General features: G+C 37.9%; 2 protein-coding genes across 10 annotated transcripts in view; both read right to left on the bottom strand.

Annotated features, from left to right (window-relative positions):
* Positions 1-911: 911 nt before the first annotated feature.
* On the bottom strand, positions 912-2,933 carry LOC135612367 (putative pentatricopeptide repeat-containing protein At1g68930). Its single transcript, XM_065108566.1, has one exon. The coding sequence runs from the start codon at positions 2,796-2,798 to the stop codon at positions 1,281-1,283; it is 1,518 nt and encodes a 505-aa protein (XP_064964638.1). The 5' UTR covers positions 2,799-2,933; the 3' UTR covers positions 912-1,280.
* Positions 2,934-3,422: 489 nt separating this feature from the next.
* The window catches only part of LOC135596578 (uncharacterized), a 30,125-nt gene continuing 12,088 nt past the window's right edge, over positions 3,423-21,459 (bottom strand). For 7 of the 9 annotated variants that reach the window (XM_065088646.1, XM_065088642.1, XM_065088651.1 and 4 more), the window contains 8 exons: positions 15,316-15,373; positions 13,631-13,741; positions 11,959-12,039; positions 10,311-10,361; positions 9,104-9,226; positions 8,073-8,294; positions 4,852-5,073; positions 3,423-3,681 (listed from right to left, as the gene is read on the bottom strand). In XM_065088646.1, the coding sequence (XP_064944718.1) occupies positions 8,074-8,294; positions 9,104-9,226; positions 10,311-10,361; positions 11,959-12,039; positions 13,631-13,741; positions 15,316-15,373 (645 nt within the window). In that variant the 3' untranslated portion in view covers positions 3,423-3,681; positions 4,852-5,073; position 8,073. The remainder of the gene's footprint in view (positions 3,682-4,851; positions 5,074-8,072; positions 8,295-9,103; positions 9,227-10,310; positions 10,362-11,958; positions 12,040-13,630; positions 13,742-15,315; positions 15,374-21,459) is intronic. The other 2 variants (XM_065088658.1, XM_065088636.1) reach the window with 2 other exon arrangements.

Raw genomic sequence — 21,459 nt, 5'->3', positions numbered from 1 at the left:
TCGGCTGCTTGTGTAGAGTAATTGTTCTGTTGTTGTGTTGCGTTTATTTATTTCTGACGTGGATTTCATCAATGTGGTTAGAGACAATGAATGAAATATTCTCTTTAATCATATGCTTAATGTCTCTCTCTCATATTTAAGTTTAATTCATCCTGATTTAACATATTCTGTCACCTTTTTTGCCTTTTTCTCAAAGTCATAAGTCAGGTTAAAAACAATGCTATGTGTTTCAACTTAGCATTTCCCAAATTCATCATACTTCCATGCAAAAGAAATAAAACCGTTGTGGGCTTACAAATGCCAGTCCAGGCAGAGCTCAGAATGTGGAGTTGAGTGAAGTTAATTCAGCCTTCGTGAGGTTTCGACCTGGATCAATCAGAACAAACCGGTTTAGCCAGCTAAAAGCTAACGATTACTGGCAACAGATTAGCTGATGCATTGCATGCCTGGGTATGAAGGGAACTCAATGCTGGCAAATGCTAAATCCTCTCAAAGAAACTGGATTTTGAAAAAGAGGATGATATCCACGGTGGCTGTATAAACGTGCACCCGTATTGGCTACTGTGTGATCTGCTTCACAAATTGGACTTCTTCGTCCAGATATTCCTGTTTACTTGGAGCAAGTCGATTCAAACCTCATGACAGAAATTTCAGGTACACTCATATCGATGTTTGGGCACCGAGACACTTTGCTGATTCAATTACAGTAGCCTTGTCTGTAAATTCACCTCTGATTTCATCATGTCTTTGGTAGCATACTGAAGACCACCGACACACACGAAACTATAATTTTGACAGATTCAAATGGTACAAAAACAAATGTGGATGAAATTCTTCATCACCCTCTTTAACTTTGGACATGACAAATAACCAATCAATCAATGTGACAGAAAAAAAATGAGGTGAATGAGTGGCTAATCCTAAAACGAAGATCCAGATAGATACACTACAATTTTTCTATCAAAAGTTACACATCATAGAGTTAATATTGGAGGCATGATGCATAATACTATATATAGTTTTACCTCCCACTACACCTCAGTAATCAGCGTAGAAGCCACAAATGCAATGCAAGTGGTCGATCATTTATGATACGGAGCTAAAAGGATTATTCAATTTACCCTCACGTATGCCGCACTTTAAAGATCCTCCGAAGAATGCCAATCGATGAAGAAATCAAAAGAAAGAGATGGTTTCTTCTATTTTTCCAAGAACTGTGATAGATGGGAGAAATCTGGACCTTTCATCTGTAGCTATAAAGTTTATCATCACAGGATGACTCATCTCTCCACATGTAGGATGATCAAATCCTTGTTCAGTGCCTCCAGAGTCTGGAGGATCTCAAGCACCTGAGGTAGAGACCTGTCTGCCGTGTGGAATACATGTACACCATCACCGAGCTCAATCCAACTACTCCCTGGCTCTTTCTTCACATTCTCACCCTTCATGCTTTCCCTTAACTTCCATGTCTTATCCCATTCGCTTTCTGCCGCATGTATGCTGGAGAGAATAACCCAATTGCTCTGGAATTCTGGATCCAGTTTAAATAGCCGACAAGCAGCTAGCTTACCAAGCTTGGTGTTACCATATATCCGACAAGCGGTAAGCAATGTACTCCAAACAGCAATGCTTGGCTCTAATGGCATGCCTTCAATGAAACTGAGAGCTTCCTCCAAGCAGCCACTTCGGCATAGAAGATCGACCATGCATCCATAATGTTCCGACTCTGCAATGGCGGTGCCTTCTTCCTCAAACATCAATCGAAAATAGTGCCAACCTTCACCGACCAGCCCCCCATGGCTGCAGGCAGATAAAACTGCAAGGTACGTGATTCCATCACGTTCGATCTTCAGCTCAACCATCTTTTCAAACATCATAATTGCCTCACCAACACATCCATACTTCCCGAAAGCCGAAATCATGGTGGTCCAAAGCACCGGGTCGCTTGAAGGCATCATTTCAAAGACGAGCTTCGCCGAACCAATACAACCGCACTTTGCATACATATCCACCAAACCGTTTCTGATAACCAAGTCTGAATCAAATCCACTTTTGATGATCGAAGCATGAAGCTGAAGTCCCTGCTTGATCGACGCCAGAGCGGTGCACGCGTCGACACAGATAGCATATGTGAAGTCACCGGGTCTCATACCATAAGCGACCATCAACATGAGCAACTCCAAAGCTTCCTCGGCTTGCCCACATCGCAGGTAACCAGACATCATCGAGTTCCAAGCAACAAGGCCTTTGACTGTCATGGAACCAAATAGTCTCCGAGCGAACAAGAGACACTGACACTTGGAGTACATGTCAAGCAACCCATTGTAAACAACGGGATCGACTGGCCCCAGGAAGCTCGACTTAAGCACCTGAGCATGGATTTGCTTACCGTAATCCAGGGCCTCAACTCCGATGCCGGAACAAGCAGCCAAAGCGCCAGAGAAAGTGTACCAATTCGGTGCCGTGCCACTGGCGAGCATTGCCCGGAACAAAGAGACAGAATTGTCAGACTGCCCGTGGCGTGCGTGGCCGATGATCATGGAAGTCCACGCGACGACATCCTTGTGGGGCATATCGTCGAACAGCTTGTCCGCGTCGTCCAAGGATCCACATTTGAGGGCGAGATCTATCAAGCCGCTCACCAGAACGGTAAAGCGAGAGAATCCGAGCTTGGTGATGAAGGAATGGATGGCTTGGAACTGCTTCGGAGATCTGATACCCGCTAAGATCTTGATGAACTTGGAGAGGGAGTACTCATCCCGAGCTGAAGGTGTCAACATAGTGGGGGGCGTAATCATCGATCGAATCGACACAAGGAAACTAATGTACAAGAAGTGCTAAGATCTTCCCGGATCTAATAATCTTGACCGTCGTCAGTATACGAAAAGCTCGATTCAGTTATAAGTATTAATAGGATTTATATGCTTGTATTTTAATTTATTTACGGAAGGAAGAAAAAGGCAATCGTCATTTACTTTTTTTTTGTTAACAATTTATACTATAACATGTGAAATTTTATATATGACGAAAATTTCACAGTACATAATGATTTAATTGTACGCACACACTCGAAAGCAACCAATTCTAGATGATGTCTTCATCTCCAAAGTGTCATTAGAAAAATATAATTAAATATTTTTTGAATGGTTTTTATTCAAAATAACAACAGAATAAATAAAAAAGAAGAAACTATTCATGAGAAGTGAGAACAGGAAAGGTTATATGCGCATATTGGTCCTAATTAAACAATAAAAAATGAGGATACATGTCCTTAGGCATCGGAATCAGCTCGATCAAGACAACATACCATATCAACCATCTGCTTCGCATTATGAAACGCATTTTGCAAGATGCAGGCAGAGATCATTTTTCTATAATATAACAGAATTGGATTTACACATTCTGAAACACATTTTGCAAGATGCAGGCAGAGATCATTTTTCTATATATAACAGAATTGGATTTACAGTGTCAATGAGAATGAGGTCATTGGGAATGTAAACAAAATTGAACTTGTATACCAAATAGTGAGAGACCAAAAACCACCTTTTTGCTGTGCACCTGACCATTTCTTTACAATTACTTGGAGGTATACAAAATAATGATCTCTTCAAGGAACCAAAATATGGAGACAGCTAGCGGTCCGGACAATTCAATCTGCTAGCTTTGTTGTTCATGTATCTGAACACAAAAAAGAAAGTTAATGGAGAAATCCTCTACCAAAATCATAGTAGGAATTAAAGATTGAAATTGAAATGACTTTGGAGAAACCCAGTCTTAGATAAATTTGAAAAAGTAATTTAATTTAGAAAACAGCCAGCAGGTTATGCTTCTATATATATATTTAAGATAAATTGGTACAAAATTTTACACTAGCAATAAAATGCACTCTTGCATGACACAGCTAAGGGAACAGCAATGAGCAGCAAAAAAGATTAAAAAAAAAGGTGAAGCATTAATTGTCTGTTCCAGATCGACAACACAGGTCGAAAAAAAGTACCCTAACAGCATATTGGACAACAATACAGAACAGATTATTTGCGACGATTGTTCAACTGATGTTAGAACTCTGTCATTAGCATGGCCAATTTGCTCCCAAGTCAATTATGTGATAAACAAATGGCCAGGAAAGTCTCCATGTAAACTCCGGTTAACAATCTAAAGTTCCCATGTCCAGCAAATCGGAATGACCAATGAGCCAATGGCCATGAATCAAAAACATTAATGGTCACATCGTTTTCAAGGATTACTAATTCATGGCATGGGGGCATGGGCAAGGATGACCCAGCATATGCCTACAGGCACAGCATTCTCTTATTCTTTCAATTAAACGATGTTTACCATAAAAGAAAATGTGGCTGGCAAAGCTAAACTATTAGCAAGGGAGTTTCCATGTAATTAGTACATTCATATCCTGTATATGAAGAATGTGTTGAATTATAAATGAAAATGAACAAGTCATAGAATCAGCCAGCAACGAAATGTGTCTTCCAGGTATCCATCATGTGGCTGGTCCTATTCAAATTCCAGACTCAAGTCATTCTAATTTTCTCAACAGTAATCAACCCTGTCCTTTTTCTGGAAGGTAAGTTCACATGCTAAGGTCATCGTGAACAAAAATGACACATGATCATGTTGGAACATAGACACATCGGTATAGAACTCGAGCTTGCACACAGAAAAAAGTGACCTATGGCTCGTAATGAATTTTGGCAAAAGAAATAGATAATGGAGGTTGTTATAGAAGCTTCAAGAATAGAAAAAAATAAGACGTGTATATGCCATTTAATATGTATATCAATTTCTGACTTCCAAAATCAGATTAGAGTGGAAGATTCACAACAGTTCTACCTGAGTTCCTATGAGGAGTATGGTGTCAAAAGATTCTGGTTCTCATCATCCCTGCCGGAGCTAAAGCAGCAGCTGCAGGCACCTAAGGTTTTGGAAGATGTAACAAAATTGGTTTGAGAAGCTTATAGTTGATGGTGATCTTGATTTTCCAAAGCATAGGTCTGAAGTTTGTGCCAGAATCTGATCAGGGCTTTGAACAGCAGCCAAGTTGCATGCATCTTTCTGGTTGTCAATTGAAAAGACATGTAAATGTAAAATCTCATTTTTATTCAACGATACTCAGAAGTTAGTGATATATGAGGAGTAAGCACTATCTTCTCAATTTGTAACCCTTTAATCAAAATTCTTATGCAAGAAAAGAAAAACTCATAAGGCATGTCTAAATAAATGTCTTACCCATAAATGTCTTACCCATGTATGATATGGACAAAAAAGATCGTTGGTTCTCAGACTAGGATAATGTCATAATCTCACCAAAGACAACGATTGGTTGAGAATTTGATGAACAGGAGCCACATGCAAACTAGCAAGTAACAACATGAATAAAATCAGAGTAGTATATTCAACACTATTTGTAGTTGATCACTGATTAATCCTTGATCTGCTTTCCTTTGATGACAAATTAAAATCAACCAAGGTCTGGAATGTCTTCAGCCTCATAAACCTTATGATTGCCATATGGCACTTGTATAGGAGGATGAAAGAGGCATAGTAGATTTCTTATTTGTTATACTTTTTCTTGCCTGCAATAAGTAGCAAGTCCATTCAACTTTAACTGAGTAAACCTTGCAATGTACAAGTTACATTTTCTCCAACTACTGATCATACATTATTTTTAGCTGAAATGACTAGAATCTAGATTTGGAATTGTTGAACCTTAAATGGTTGAAATGATAAAAATTTCCATAAGAAGTGATACATATGCTTCTTGTTTATCAATTTTTAATTTGAGACTACATATTATAAAACTATTCAGTGGGGCACAATCTAGCCAAGACAAACAGACCTAAGTGACAACTACAGACCATTGTTTAGGTCCAGTATCTGGACTTCTGGCTGAAAGTTTGTCACCGTGGGCACCATGAATTGTCAACCATGGTAGTCAATCTTCAAAGATATAACTATGAAGTCTGAAGTACCAATTTTAAGACATTACATATACACTACCTAGTAGTGCCATATTATGCATAACATAAGTACAACTTTATTTGACTAGATGAATGAAATTGTTAATACCTGAACTGTTGCACCTCAGTTTCTTGACTTGACATTTAAGGTTTAATCAGAAATGCTAAAATGAGGTAAGATATATGCTAGTGCTCATTGTTATTGGCTGATCGCTGAAGTCATTGGCTAGTTTGTGGACATTTAAATAGAAAGGATGAATGTTTTTAAGAGTGATGTAAGTATTGCTAATTACCAAAGAATAAAAAAAAGAAAGCAAGAAAAATATTCTCCAAGTGCTTGGAATAATTAAGTCTAATCATTGCTGGTCGAGTTTGATCAAAATCAGACTGTCAACAAAATGAGGAAAAAATTTATTGAGACCAATCAATTCCAACTGAAACATATCAAAACTGTATGAAACCGCTGGACCAGCTGAATCTACTAAAGTCCAACAGAAACCAGCTGAAATAGTTAGGTACAACTTACTTAGATTGCTTCCACCAAAACTTAAAACCTTTATTGACACATATGTTGTGAAAGTGATCTTTTTTTTATTTTAGAGAGACAATACTAATTATATTATTCCTTTTAAAGCCTGAGAAAATTGTCAAGACAATGATAGTTTAATAATATATAAATTCACTAGAAATGAAGCTGATAGAATTATGAGAAAGTAATCATACATGATATTACCTCATAATAAATTACGTAACCAAATTATAATGAATTTCAAAAAGTGTCGAGTCATAAAGAAACTAGAAAAATCATTAGCAAGTATAGTTGCATGACATATAATTCTCATGCAAGTTAAATACTAAGGATGGAGAATAGAAACTAACTAAAGGATCCAATAAAATCAGATGCATAGAAGGAGATAACAAAAACATGAGATCAAACAAAGATAACTGGGTTACTTTGATAAGCTGTTTAATAAATCATGTAGGTAGCTTTTTTTAGTTTTACTTACATAAGATGTTCACTGTGATTAATTAGAGTATATCAATCTTAGTCCTGCTTCAATTCAGATATTTTTTATATAAGGTTTTCATAATTCTAAACAGATTTCAACCCTACTATATTCTCATTGATAAAAAAACAAGATTAACTCCCAAGGAAAACTGGCATTAAACTTCAACATGATCATCTATGATCATACAGAAGCATAAACAAAAACATAAAATAAAAAAGGTCCTTATTTTTTTGATGCGCCGTCACTACACCTTTTTGTCAAAAATGATAGAAAGGAAGATTATGTCTAGTTAAACTTTGAGATGAAAACTGGTCTTACCAAAAAAAGATATATAAGAAATAATCAAACTGTAGCAAACTGGGAATAAATCTAATTGATTATAAGACAAGGTAATATCATTTTAAGGTAATTTAGATGTACTCAAAAGAACCTTCAGTTTATTGATGCCTCAAATTTAACCTGATCTGCTGACTCATAGATTCAATTTTAAGCCTCCTTCAAAGCTTGCGCTTAATTATTAAGAAGCAAGGCAGCAAATATAATAACTTTTTGACTTATAAAACTGTAACCCTTGTTAGAACCAAATGGACAGAAAAATCCATGTAAAAGGACACCAGTATTTGAGAGGCTTGGTTGTGTTTGTAAAGAAGTTCAAAATAAAATAGCTCTGGGACACAATCACATATTATGTGCATTTGATTCCAAAGTCCAACAGCTAGCTAGATGATTTAATAAAAGTCTGGAAAAAATATTTCTAGGCAGACTAATACTTCTGTCTAATATCTCCAAAGGAATCACTGAAACTTTTGGAAATGCTGGTTTCTTTTACTTGAAGACTCGTTTAAGAACATTCTTATTAAAGAACACCTCAATTTGTCAAGTTGCTCCGGAAGTTTCCACAAAAAGCTAACATTACTAGTCTTTTGAAATAAAACAGCGAATAGCAAAACACTGTTTGACAATCAGAGATAAGAAGTGTCATATTTGTTTTGACTTGAAATTTAAAAAAAGAAAATTGAGCTTTAAAGCAATAAAGGTTGAGTTTGCCATCATATTCTAGAAAAAAGATTAGTCCTTTTCATACCTTAATTTGGAGCGACATCATCTCTGACTGTTCCATGAGGCAATTTACTAGAAGAGGAGATCTGTGAAGATAACATGTCATTCTCCCGTGCTTCTTCTGGACTTTGAAAATCTCTGCCATGCTCTTTAGCATATGATTCATGGAAAAGGTGGCAAAGCTCCCACCGGAGACGATGGTCTCCACGTGAGTAGTAAATTTTGGATGCAAGTGGAGCTGGGGCTTCTGAAATTGTGATGGATAAATGTGTAAGCTACATAGTTGCACATGACTATGGTATGAACAAATAACACTTTGAAGTATTCTATAATAGTCGGTATTGAAATAATATGGGTTATGAGGGAAACTGCATTATCTACCCAACAGGAAATGAGGTTTCCAATATTCAACTCAGGGATCTTATTTTTAAACTATGACAAATACCAAGACATACTGCCTATACTGGAAAAATGTGGGACAATATTCTTTGAAGAGTGAACATACCAATCAGTTCTGATGGATACTGGTCAAGAACTGAATGGTTATTAGGACATTTTCCCTTAAGAACTGAGTTGTTTCACTTGAGTAAATTGTTACTAATCCATTTAACTCTTTAAGAAAATATTTAAGTGGACTGGTTAGACTTACGGTTCAATGCTAAACTCAAGGTGGGAAAGTAGAGAAGAAGGCATCAGACCTTCAAAATCCAGCAAAAAAAAAAATCTAAACCGGTAAGTCCCTCTAATTCCTTCACTGTTTCCTTCTTTCTTTCTGACAGCTTGTACCATTTGATATTGTCCATACCAGCACTAACTCTACTGGTGGACCAGCCAGTCTTAATGCACTATGGAATGCCCTTCAAATTCTTGGAAAACAGTCTATAAATAACCATGCAAGACAGAAAAAATGTTTCAGTAACAAAACTGTTAATTTACAACCAACATATTTTTTCCTGCTAGAGAAATAATACAAGACAGATCTCCATTGAAGAATCTGTTATCCTATTGTAATACCTAATAATAACAGCCTCAACAGACTCAGTTAAGTGAACTTACCTCTTCGATGATGTTGATTATTGACTAGGCCATGTTCAACAAATTTTGTCACAGATTGATATTTACTTGAAGCATTGCCAGGTACTTCTCTTCTACTTGAAGCTTTCTTCTCTAACTCACATCCTGAAGAAAAAGAGGAAAAAAAATATTGTCATAAACATTTAGTGCATGAAAGACTTCAGAGAACAGTGACTAGCTTGTCTGCCTCAAATTTAAGTGAAACATTCTAATAGATAAATCTCTGTAGAAAAATATTTTCCAGTACAACAAATAATAAGCTGGTGAAACTAGATAGTTTTGGACTTGCTGCTAGCTATATGTCCACAAGCTGTAGTTGATAGATAAAACAAGGATAGCATTAGAAAGTAAAAATCCAAGGCCCTCCATGAAAGCCCGACTTAAGTATGTTAAGCAATAACAAAAGAGAAAAATTAACGCCCAAAAATATATCTTTTTTACTTGCACCGAGCTAGGAAAAACTTTACTCCAAAGTGGGCATATAAATTTTTTATTAGTAAAACGAGACTATGTCACTGATTTGTATTGTAGTGCCAACCAAAAATGTCCACCTGAGTCAGGCAATAGATAGCATAGAGAAAATATGACCAGCAATTTTAGTGCTTTGAACAAGGACAGTATTCAGGACCTTCATGAACTCAGTTTAATACTATAAATGGTACTAGCACCAAGAAGTTCAACTATACCAAACAAATGAAGCATACATAAAGCTTAGCATGTTTGTTTAGAAATGGTATCGTATCTATGAAATAGATCATACAAAGAAAAAAACGAAAGAGGTGATGCCACAGATAAAAGAGCTGCAAATACATGTTAATTGATACATGAACCTGGTACATTTTTAGTAACAGATTAATAGAACATACACTTTTTAATGGTTAGTGTGCATTAAAGTGCTTGCATATTTGCAACTTCAGCATAATTTTCAGTTACAGAACTATGAATAATGATTTTTGTGTTTAAATCAATTATAATGAAAAACTGAAGAGTAAAATAAAATTAAATGATTAGTGAACCTTAAGAGGGGAAAGGAGTTCTAAATAAGACAGATTGTATCATGCATTTGAAAAAAAACAATCACACACATGTTAATGGTTTTGCATGAACATGGTCATTATTCCTGATCACAGGACAATGCTCAAGAATTTTGGATTAAAAAAGGCATCATATATGTGAACTGGTCTTGTACCCCCAGATGTAATCTCAGAAGCATCAATTGCTCTGGAATGATTATCCAATGCTGCAGCAGTGACAGAAAAGAGAATTAGTGAAGATGAATTGAAAATGAATTGGCAAAGTGAACAAGAGACAGTCAATATAACAAACAGCAGAGAAACATATATGAGACAGGTTAAGATGACCTTTTCCTAGTTAAATAAGAACCAACTAGCAAGTAAAACAATAATTTTGTACTTGCTTCTATAGCACAGAAGAGTATGCAAAAAGCAGATAGAAGGCTTCACAAGAATGTAATGCAAGAATCACAGTTACAAAAAATTGGCTGCATAACTAGCTGTGTAATATATACCAATAGCTGACAACTAAATGAGATATCACAGGGTTGCATGGTAGTGCTGAACCATGGTGGCCGGAAAATTTCATGCTGACATAGTGCCAGCACCCTTACCCCCTTTAACAGCTACTGCATCCTGTTGATAATGCTCAAACATGCTCCTCGCCCTTATTTTGAACTTTTGTATTGATCAAGCTTTATTCTGAAACGTTCTCCAACCAACCTGATTCAATCAGGCTTGAGGCCCACTAAGAACATCAGAACCACTCTATTAGGTTTCCTATAAATGAATCTGAAAATATCATTTACATTCATCATTTCAAGTCATTAACACACACAGATTGATTGCATATCCAGCCATATATTTCCTACTACCCAGTTTGGTCCACTGTAAGAAAATCCTTAGAAGGATGAAAGTGCAAAGTGGAAAAACAAAGATAGCATGCATCGTTGGTTTGACAGGCCGTATGTAGTGCAAGGACAGCAAAATCCAGTAAACAATATAGAGTGTGCAAGTATCAACCCCAAAAAATATATAGAGAGAAGTGGATAATATAATTCAATTTACTCAAGTATCACTGCCAAGAAAGAAGTTATATCCACCAGATTGAAGACAAGGGAACTGAGGGTGTGAACTGCATCAAGAACCAGTGAATGACAAAAACAATTTGAAGGTCGGCATCATTGAAAGGAAGCTCTCAGCCCTCAGTTCTCTTTTTTCTTTCTTTTTCACTCTCACTTCTTGCATTGGATGCTATTACAACAAAAGATCTGGGTTCCCACTTCTTTCCTTATAAAATGTTAAATCTTCCATTTATAACTGTTTTTACCCCTCTGATTCAACACTAGTTTCAGATTATGAATTTTTGGCTTCATTTTGTGTGCCATCAACACTCCAAGCTGTGCTAAGTGTCATTATGCTTCAGCATGTGCCATTCAAATGGTCATGTCAACAGAACTTCCAACACGGTTGTAAACTACTCCAAGGGCTGGAGAACCATTAGCATCTATAAAAAAGAATGCCAGAAACATGGTAATGATTTCTTTTCTACATTGTCTTGATCCAGTTAAATTAGTGACCTGATAGCATATGTGGAAGTAATATTCTCAAAGGTTGTTAAACCCAATTTGCTCATAATAGGCCATAATATGTATTCCCTACATCAATTCTCGATTTCGGATAGGCATAATATCACATGTAACCAGTCAACTGCAGAGTTTATGCAGTATATCATTCAAATTAAAGGTGGAAAGGGGGAAGCTATAAGAATCTAGTACCAAAATACAATAAATAATTCAAAACTACAAATGTTGCTATGTTTACCAATGTTTGATGCAGAACCACCAACATGATTGGCATCCATCAATAAAGACTTCTCTTGCTCTATAATAGTCATTTGCAGATCCAGGAAAAGTTAAGACTTACAAAATTAGAAGTTTTTTCACAGATCTATTGTAAGCATAATACTGACTTCAAGTTTATAACAGTGTCTATAAGAACTTTATTTTTAATGATTTGACCCTGCAATATGTATACCAACTTGGAACAAATCACATTAATAGGAAAATTGCCAATGCAAGTCTTATCTACAATATATCTGTTCAACTTGATTTCTCTAAAAAAATTTAATAGCTATTTGCTTGAAGACAGAAGTCTTTGGAGTTTCCAGACTAAGAAAGAAAGTACCAATCTGTGCTTTTATAGCATAGTGCAATTCAAAGTATAACTAGCACAGTAAGTGCATTCATGCCAGCACTTATGTACAATATTTAATACCTGTCTTGAGCCCATGTTAATGCACAATGATGGCATAAAATCCATCACTGACCAGTGGACATAGGCCACCACTTAACTATTCTACCAATAGCACAGCCCAGTACTTGAACATACCCGAGTTTCTCCAGCAAAACAAAACATCACATGATACCATGCTGCTTGATGCCAACCCATGGCCCACATGCTCATCAAGTTGTAACTAGTCATTGAGAAAGCAAGGCACGCGAGAACAACATGATGGCAAGTGGCAATATGGCCACTTAAGCAAGTTTGCTTTAGTATCCTTAAATGCTTTGAATTTCTATGCCTGTAAAGCCTATTATCCCAGATTAACTTTTTTGGAAGCAATAAAACGATTTTTATTCTTTGACTAAAATGGCTAGTTTCATTAACAACTTTGAAATGGTAAGGTTTTATATACTCTCAGTTTGATTGTGACATGGATGAATATACTAAAACCTATCAAATGTACCAAGAGATAAATATCAATCTAACATCATAGTGATGCCAGTAAATAACAGTCTAAATGGCACACAGCAGTCTCATACTTGATTCCTTAGGTTGTGAGGATAATTATTCTAATTTGTTGCAAGCACATATCATTTTTACCAGACAATTTACCATTAAAAACTAAAAAGTGAGTCACAGCTACTTAACTCCATGCATTTCCTAACATATTCAAGTAACTTTTCAACCTAATATTGTTACAACTCTATATGAACTAGCATGGTCGTTATTGTGCTAAATCACAAATTTTTGGGCTAAGGATAGGCAACCTTCTAACGCTTCTGTCAAATGTTACTCATCCCATTCATATGCTTCGAGAAAGTCTATGAAAACCAGTAAACTTTCACCACATGAGCATCATCTAGAGCATGGTTTCACATTTCAGGTATTGGACCTGTGCTGGCTACCTGTTGGATTATAAGGGTCCAGAACATGCTGGCATACCTATATAAGATATGCCAACACATTGCTGCAAAACCTTTTTAAGATTTGTGTATGTACTATATACCATGTTAGAAAGCATGGGCTGCAGCTGCAGTTCATGGTGCCAACTCGACCGGCTAAATATATACGACAGTAGTCTAGCAAAAAATTAAAAAAGCCAAAGGACCAACCTGTAAATGATTTTCATTTCACAATCTACATTACAGAAGGCATTGAAATAAAAACAAAAACAAAAAGAAATATGTTAAAGAAATAACAGAAAGGATACTTCCATTCGATGGTTGAATTAATTTTCTCCCCTTCCTTGGAGGCTTCTTACGGCTTGAACCACCATCTTTTTCCAGAACATCATTCATACAGTTCGATGGTCCACAGCGTTCTGCAGAAACAGTAATGTCTACTGAGGAGTGGCACCCACAAATCAAAAAGTTGGATGCTTAAAAGATGCTACCAATCAGCCAAAACAGATTGTTATATATATATATATATATATATATGTGTGTGTGTGTGTGTGTATGTATATGTATGTATGTGTGTGTGTGTATGTGTATATGTATATGTACATGTACACATATATATATATATATGTACACATACACATATATATATATATATGTACACATATATAAATATATATATATGTATATCGAACCAGTATACCAAGGCAGAAAATTGGCTCCACTTTTACAGGCTAAGTATGTAGGTTACAAGCTACAACCATAACAGAATATGGAACAAAGATGAATGTTGACCATCAGGTTTAACAGAACAGATATCAGATCCAAGATAAGATGGAATACTGACAGCCCATGAAGCAGATACTGGTTAAGACTAGGTTCTGATACTTCAGTATGTTCAGTAAACCGCCACAGTCCAAATATTCATCTTCTAGATATATAGGCATTTACAGTGTTACTTTTGCTTCTTTTTATTGAGAGAGCAAAAGTAACTAACTAGAGCAGTTCAATCATAGTTCAGTAGTTAATATCATGAATTAGAAACAGGAAAAGTAATATTGCCAGAGCATATTTTGGAAGAAAGTAGAGGCCACCTCTTAAGACTCTCCCCCTCTACTCTTTGTGGACTGTCACAGAACTTGAGTATATAATATTATAAGTTAATCAGATATTGGTAAACAAGGAGAGGCAGCTCTATTTTGATAGGAAAAGTTATCTAAGGCCTTACCTTCTCTTTCAGGTCAATCCTTATCCAGTTTATTCCACTCTCCTTTCCCAAATAAGACTGCAACGTTGATCCTCCTTTCCTAGTATGTGTAAGGCGATTCATTCAAATCGGCTTCTTTCTTCACCCCTTACAACGTCAAGCCATTTCTCGTCTTTAATCATCCAAAGCTGATTGCATATGTGTGCATGCTTGAAAGTACTGGCCAGTCCCATATTCCGAAGCTGGTCAGACATTGGATCCGAAGGTTCACATCAGATTCAATCTGTTTCTGATTGCATGTGTGGATGCTTGAAAGTACTGGCCAGTCCCATATTCCAAAGCTGGTCGTACATTGGCTTGTTGACTCAAGCCAAAGGTTCACATCAGATTTAATCTGATTCATAGCAATGGTACATATGTCATTTGCTCCAATTGGTATGTTTCCTTTATTTTATTAGAATCTTGTTTAATCAATTTACAAACTAAGAAGTCTGGTTTAAGGATGCATTCACAAAGAACTTAGCATGAAAGACAAATCCAGCATTTCCTCATCAAGAGAGAACCACAGCTTCACAACAACGTCAAAGAACCACACTTTTCAACGAAGTACAAAATTTAAAATTAAAATGAGTTTAAGCTGGAACTAATCCAAGAGCATAACCAATAATCAGGATCCCAGACAATTTAATATGGATGTCATTTTCAAATAAGTTAATCAATAACCAATACACCCAGCCATAGAGATTAACTAATAACTAATAATCTATAAAAAATAAGTATAAGTTGAACCTGCATGAGCTGAATACTGACTGGCTTTAATTGGCTTCTTACAAGCATTGCAACAAACCTTGGACATAAATAGTATTGTTAGGGGAGATTTAAGAGGCAAAAAGATAATATAATTGAGAAAGAAACAGTAAACAATATGTTTTAATTGTATTATTTTTGGTGAATTTGAAGTGTACATTTGAACAGATATGCTATACTATTTTAGAAAGAGAACTACTACTTTACATGATGGTCTTTACAATTAGCGATAGCCCAATATCATGCAATTGTAATTAAAAACAATTTTATAGGTGATATAAGAAAAATGGTAAAATGATAATAACTCAGAAAATGAGATAATACATTTGAAGGCCATAAGTTATGAATAAGTAAAATACATGCTATAAAGTTAACCATTATAATCAAGATAAATGACACAAAAGGGCATAATCTTGTTGTTGATGTGACTTCATAAACATAAAATTCAGAATCAAAAGCAATATGGAGATATTTTATATAAAATCCGATGCTTAGCATGTTACTAAAGTTAACCATCAAAATCAAGATAAATAGGATGAAAGGCCATAATCCTGTGTGGCTTCAGAACCATAAAACTCAGTGGCCAAAAGGCCCAAAACAGTAAGGAGATATGATTTCTTAAATTAAATTGTCATGATTAGCATGTTCCTATGTATACCGACTCTCATGTTACAAGTCAAAAAATACAATGATTACTGAATTCTGCACCAGTCCATGCCACCGAATGCCGAATATGCATGCCAACTAGAGGTGTCTCATACCTGCAGGGACCCACCCCTAATGGGGTGGGGATGGGGACAAGGATGGGGAAGGGTAAAGCACTCCCCATCCTATCCCCACTCCATTTATGTTATTATATTATATTATATATAATATATAATATATTTATTAATAATAATATAAATAAAAATATACATATTTGAGAATTGAACCCAATACCTATAACTCCAACATTAACCATTAAACCAATCTTGTGTTTAATTTTTTAATACATTTAAAAATTTTATAAACAAAATAATAGAAAAGCTAAATAATATATTCCATCAAAAGTTCAAAACACTAACTGAGATTCGCCATTTCACTAAAAAAACTCCTCATTAGTCATAATTTTTAGTCACAAACATTAGGACTTGTCATCAAAAGATAATTTATTGATGAGATTGCCATTAAAAATATTTTTAATGACAACAAATATTTTGTCACTAAAACATCATCGCTGAATCTTTTAAATTTACAAATTGATAACAATTTTGTCACTAATGTTGTCACGAATATTTTAGGGCTTGTGATGACAACTTATAATTGTGACAAATAATATTTTCATTAATAGACTTGAATATTGTTGTCACTAAAACTACTATTAGTGACAAATCATAAATTGTCATTAATGCTTATTTTAATATTTGAGCTTTTAGATTTAAATGTATATTAAATTTAAAGGGATGCACGATCTAGACCATAGACTTATGTGTGATTTGAACCATAGGATCACTTGATCCTACGATTAAGATGAGAAAGATAAACCCTAAATGCTTCACTGCTACTATTGTGGGAGGAACCCGTTGCGATTCAATTTTTTGGAGAAACGATCGATCTACATTCCCTTTGACAATCGATGATTGGCAACAACTCCCCTTCATTGGTATCCCTCTCTCTTCCCTCTTCTCCGTTTCCCGGTAACCACCACACCTTCCCCTCTTCCCTTCCATCTTTTCCCTTTTCCAATAGCAGCTACCTCCACTACCACCCCCTTTCGTCAAAAGCACATCCCCCTTCTATGTATGTAGGATCTATCTTTCACAAATATGTGAGCATGGAAATTAGAAAAGTGAGATTAATAAAGAAATTTATTAATTTATAGATTTATTTGAATATATTTATATTTATTTGGTTGTGGATATAATTGGATATATTTGGTTTTGTTTATATTTTGATATATTTATATTTGAATATTGTTATGATGTGTAAACTTTATAAATATTATTGTTATTATTTGTTAATTTAGAATTGTTAATTAATTTTGACAATAATTTTTTAAAATAAAATTGATTAATTAGGAGAATATGGAGAACCCGCAAGTTCTCCATCCTTGCCCCCACCTCGTCTTAATGGAGAATGGGGTGAGCATGAGGGATAGGGAATGAGACGGGGATGGAGAAGCACTCCTGGCTCTTGCCCTTTCCCATTGACATCCCTAAAGGGGAGCTGTTACCAATCATCGATCATCAATTGTCAAAGGGAATGTGGGCTCGATTGCTTCTCCAAAAGATTGAATCGTTGTAAGTTCCTCATACAACAATAACAGTAAAGCATTTAGGGATTTTTATCATTCTCATCTCAGTCGTAGGATCAAGCAACCCTATGGTCTAGATAATATATGAGTCTACAGTCCAAATCATGCATCCCATTAAATTTAATATATATTTAAACCAAAAAACTTAAATATTATAAAATAAACATTAGTGACACTATATAATTTGTCACTAATAGTAGTTTTAGTGACAGCAATATTAATGTCTATCAATGAAAATATTATTTGTTATAATTATAAATTATCATCATAAGACCCAAAATATTCATGATAACATTAGTGTCAAAATTATCACTAATTTATAAATATAAAAAATTCAATGATGATGTTTTAATCATTAAATATTTATTATTATTATTAAAAATATTTTTAGTGATAATCTCATCAATAAATCATTTTTTGATAACAAGTCTTAATATTTGTGGCTAAAAACTTGTGACTAATGAGGAGTTTTTCTTTATGGTGAAGAGGCAAACCTGAATTAGGGTTTTGAACTTTTGATGAAATATTTTATTTATTTTTCTATTATTTTATTTATAAATTTTTTAAATATATTAAAAATTAAACATAAGATTGGTTTAATGGTTAATGTTGAAATATTAAAGTCATAGATATTGGGTTCAATTCTTAAATATGTATATTTTTATTTATATTATTATTAATGAATATATATTATATACTATATAATAACATAAATGGGACAAGAACAAATAGAGAATGCATCTCATTATAACATAGACAATAGAAAATGCCCCTCAGCAGTGATTGAAAAAGGCGCTCGGGCGAGACGAGGCGAGGCCCGAGCGCCTCGCTAATGTCCCAGGCGGCGCGCTTCAAACAGGCGCCGCCTGGGCGCTCGCCCGAGCCCAGGCGCTGGGCGCTTCGGGCGAGCGCCTGGGTAAACCAAGGCGACCGAACCAGAATTTTAGGTCTGGTTCGGTCCTGGTTCGGTTGTTAGTTGGTTCAATCGAACCAACTAAACCGATATAACCCCAACCCTAACCCTTACCCAACCCTAACCTGCTGCCGCTGCCGCTACCGATCCCAATCCCGATCCCGATCGCGATCTCGCTGCTCGCCGCTGTCGCTGTTCGCGCCTCCCGCGAGCCTTCCCGCTACTCGCGCCTCCAGCGAGCCCTCCCGTTGCTCGCGCCTCCCTCGAGCCCTCCCGCTGCTCGCGCCTCCCGCGAGCCCTCTCGTTGCTCGCGCCTCCTGCGAGCCTTCCCGCTGCTCGTGCCTCCCTCAAGCCCTCCCGCGAGCCCTCCCGCTGCTCGTGCCTTCCGCTCCCTTTCCCTTTCCCGCTGCTGCTGCCGCCGCTCTGTCACGGACAAACTTCTCAACAAGATGTTGGATGGAATGCTTATGTGTGTCCGTGTCTTTTGGCATGTTCATGCCCTGTACAGAATGTAAAGGGGCGGCCGAAGGCTTAATAGTCCCATTTTAGTTGGGTTGGTGGCCTCTTTAGGCTTGTAAATAAAGGTTGTGTCATGTGGACACGTGCGAGAGCTTTTCGGTTTGTAATGGACCATTTTACCCTTTGTTGTGCCACTGTTCAGAGCTTGTAAAGTCTGTTTGTAATTTGCATTGTCTATGAAGTGTTTTTCGGACATGTTTGCTTGTGGATCCCGATTGAGGCGTTCTCTCTTGCCTGTTCTCTCGTTTGTTGGTCCTAAGGGACAATGGGAGTCTTCGGGGAGGCTGACCTTTGCGGACGGACACGCAAGGGTGCCGCACGACTTAGGCAAAACCAGCTAAGTCCGTGTCATATGGTATCAGAGCGGGACAAGCACTCATAGAAACACTTAGCATGCAAACGTGGGGGACCTAGCGGGGCTGCGTTGAGGGCAGTCAGCACACGCGCGACCGTTTGGGGGAAAACGGGCATGGAGATGTAGGGAAAAGAGTCGCTCAGAGGAGCGGGCATCTGACATTGGCATTCAGAGGAATGGCCAACCCTTCGCACAAGAGGCACCACGAGAACAGGCAAGCTTGGAAGAATTTGGAGCGTACAAAGGTTGGGGTGGCTGAGTTTGAGCTACGGCTCAACGTTGACAACTATACTTGATGGTGCTCTAGGCAAGCGAGGCGCTTGGCAAGAATGAGACCATGCAAGGTGGAATGAGTTGTTCAGCGATCGAAAGAGTTGTGCAAAGCTCACAGAGGTGAGGGGAATTGCTAACTCAAAGAATTCGGTACTCATGCATGGGCTTGTATGCGAACGATGGAGTGTTCGCGGCCATCCCAAGGCGGCCGAGACTCGGCACCATGGAGCATTGAAACTTTCTCTTCGGCATGTGAAGGATACGTCCGTAGGAGGCTGAAGTGTGCAACGAGTTCAGCATGTTGCTAGACCTTGAGGGGTGCAGTGGTGGCTGTATTGACGGGGAGTCGCAATCTAGCAAGTGCGTTTGCAGGAGGCAGAACAATGCACAGTTTGTTCAGCAGATCGGAGTAGTCCAAGGGGATGGTGGTCTCCGAAACGAAGAGAGATGTTGCTCCAACGGGACAGTTATCCAGGAGGGATAAGTCTCAACTCTCCAGAGGGAGAATCATGTGAGACGGACTTCACATGTTGAGGAGGAGTACCTCAATAAAGAACAACTCCACGAAGCTCGATGGACTGAGCAAGCGGCGAGGAGTCGTCGCATGATCTCGCTTGAGAGAATGCATTGGTGGATGCATTGCGAGATCAAGTGGGGGAGCAACACAGATGAAGGCACACTTGGAGTCGATATGAGATCGGACTCAAGGGAGGGCTGACCCGTGGAATGGTGGGCACGAGGGCCACCATCGACTCAATGCGAAAACGAGGAGCGGAGCAACTTGGGTGTAACTTGGCGAAGTACCCAAGCCGCATGAAGGGAGCCAGCAGAGAAGTTGGAACATGGAGCAGAGGCACAGTGCTTTCCTTAGATAGGGGTCAAGGACATGAACACTTGCAGAGGCAAGAGCAGGATCATGTTGTTCCATGGGTCCTTCATTCTGACGGAGCAGACTCATCTTGCATGGTGCCAAAGACGAAGGGAGCTTCGGGGCACATGCACCTTATCTCGGAGAAGCATTTGAGGGAGGAACTAAGGCGACTCAATTTGCGGAGGCGAAGTTGGGTTCAGAAGGCCTTAGCACGGGGCAAGAGGACGCAGAGGCAGGTACTCTTGAAGAATATGCCACAGTGTTGCCATTCGAGTTGCTATGAAGGAAGCGGTGCGCAGCGGAGATTGTGCTGGTAGGGGCAGAGGCCCAGGATCCAGACAATGGTGCACCAATTGCAGCGAAGTCGGGGGACTTCGGGAGCTACTAGGCGACGGACTGTCCTAGAGCGGTGCTTCATCTAGGTGTGGCCCAAGAGTGGGTGGATGAAGGTCGATTGCCAAAGGAGCGAACAAAATCGAAGGTGGATGAGACCCTGCGATGTATTGGCAGAGGCCACACATGGAGGGTTCACAATTCGAGTTTATTCCACAAGGATCAGAATGCAATGGAGATGTCACCAGGAGGCGACATGGTGCAGCGGATCGTGGTGGAACAGTTCGTGGCAATGCGATACACACGACAGGTCCCGTGAGGGATGAGATCATATGGAGGTATGATCGGGAGCTACTGGGAGCTCCGCTTTGGTGAACAACACGACGGCAAGAAGGGCTATGGATTCAAGGAGTGAAGGCCATGGTACCGTAGAGGCGGGTCTTCCGGGCGTGCACCGAATTTTGCATCAGATGAAAACCTTGGTCATCAGCATATGGGGGCTGGGTTCCACCAAGGGAAAAGTTCGTATGCAAGTACCAGGGAGTCCCATGGGAGGGACTTGATCATGC

This window comes from Musa acuminata, chromosome BXJ1-2 (genome assembly GCF_036884655.1).
Source record: "Musa acuminata AAA Group cultivar baxijiao chromosome BXJ1-2, Cavendish_Baxijiao_AAA, whole genome shotgun sequence".
Taxonomy (NCBI): Eukaryota; Viridiplantae; Streptophyta; class Magnoliopsida; order Zingiberales; family Musaceae; genus Musa; species Musa acuminata.
The sequence above is the reverse complement of the archived record's forward strand: the minus strand, read 5'-3'. Positions and strand labels throughout refer to the sequence as shown.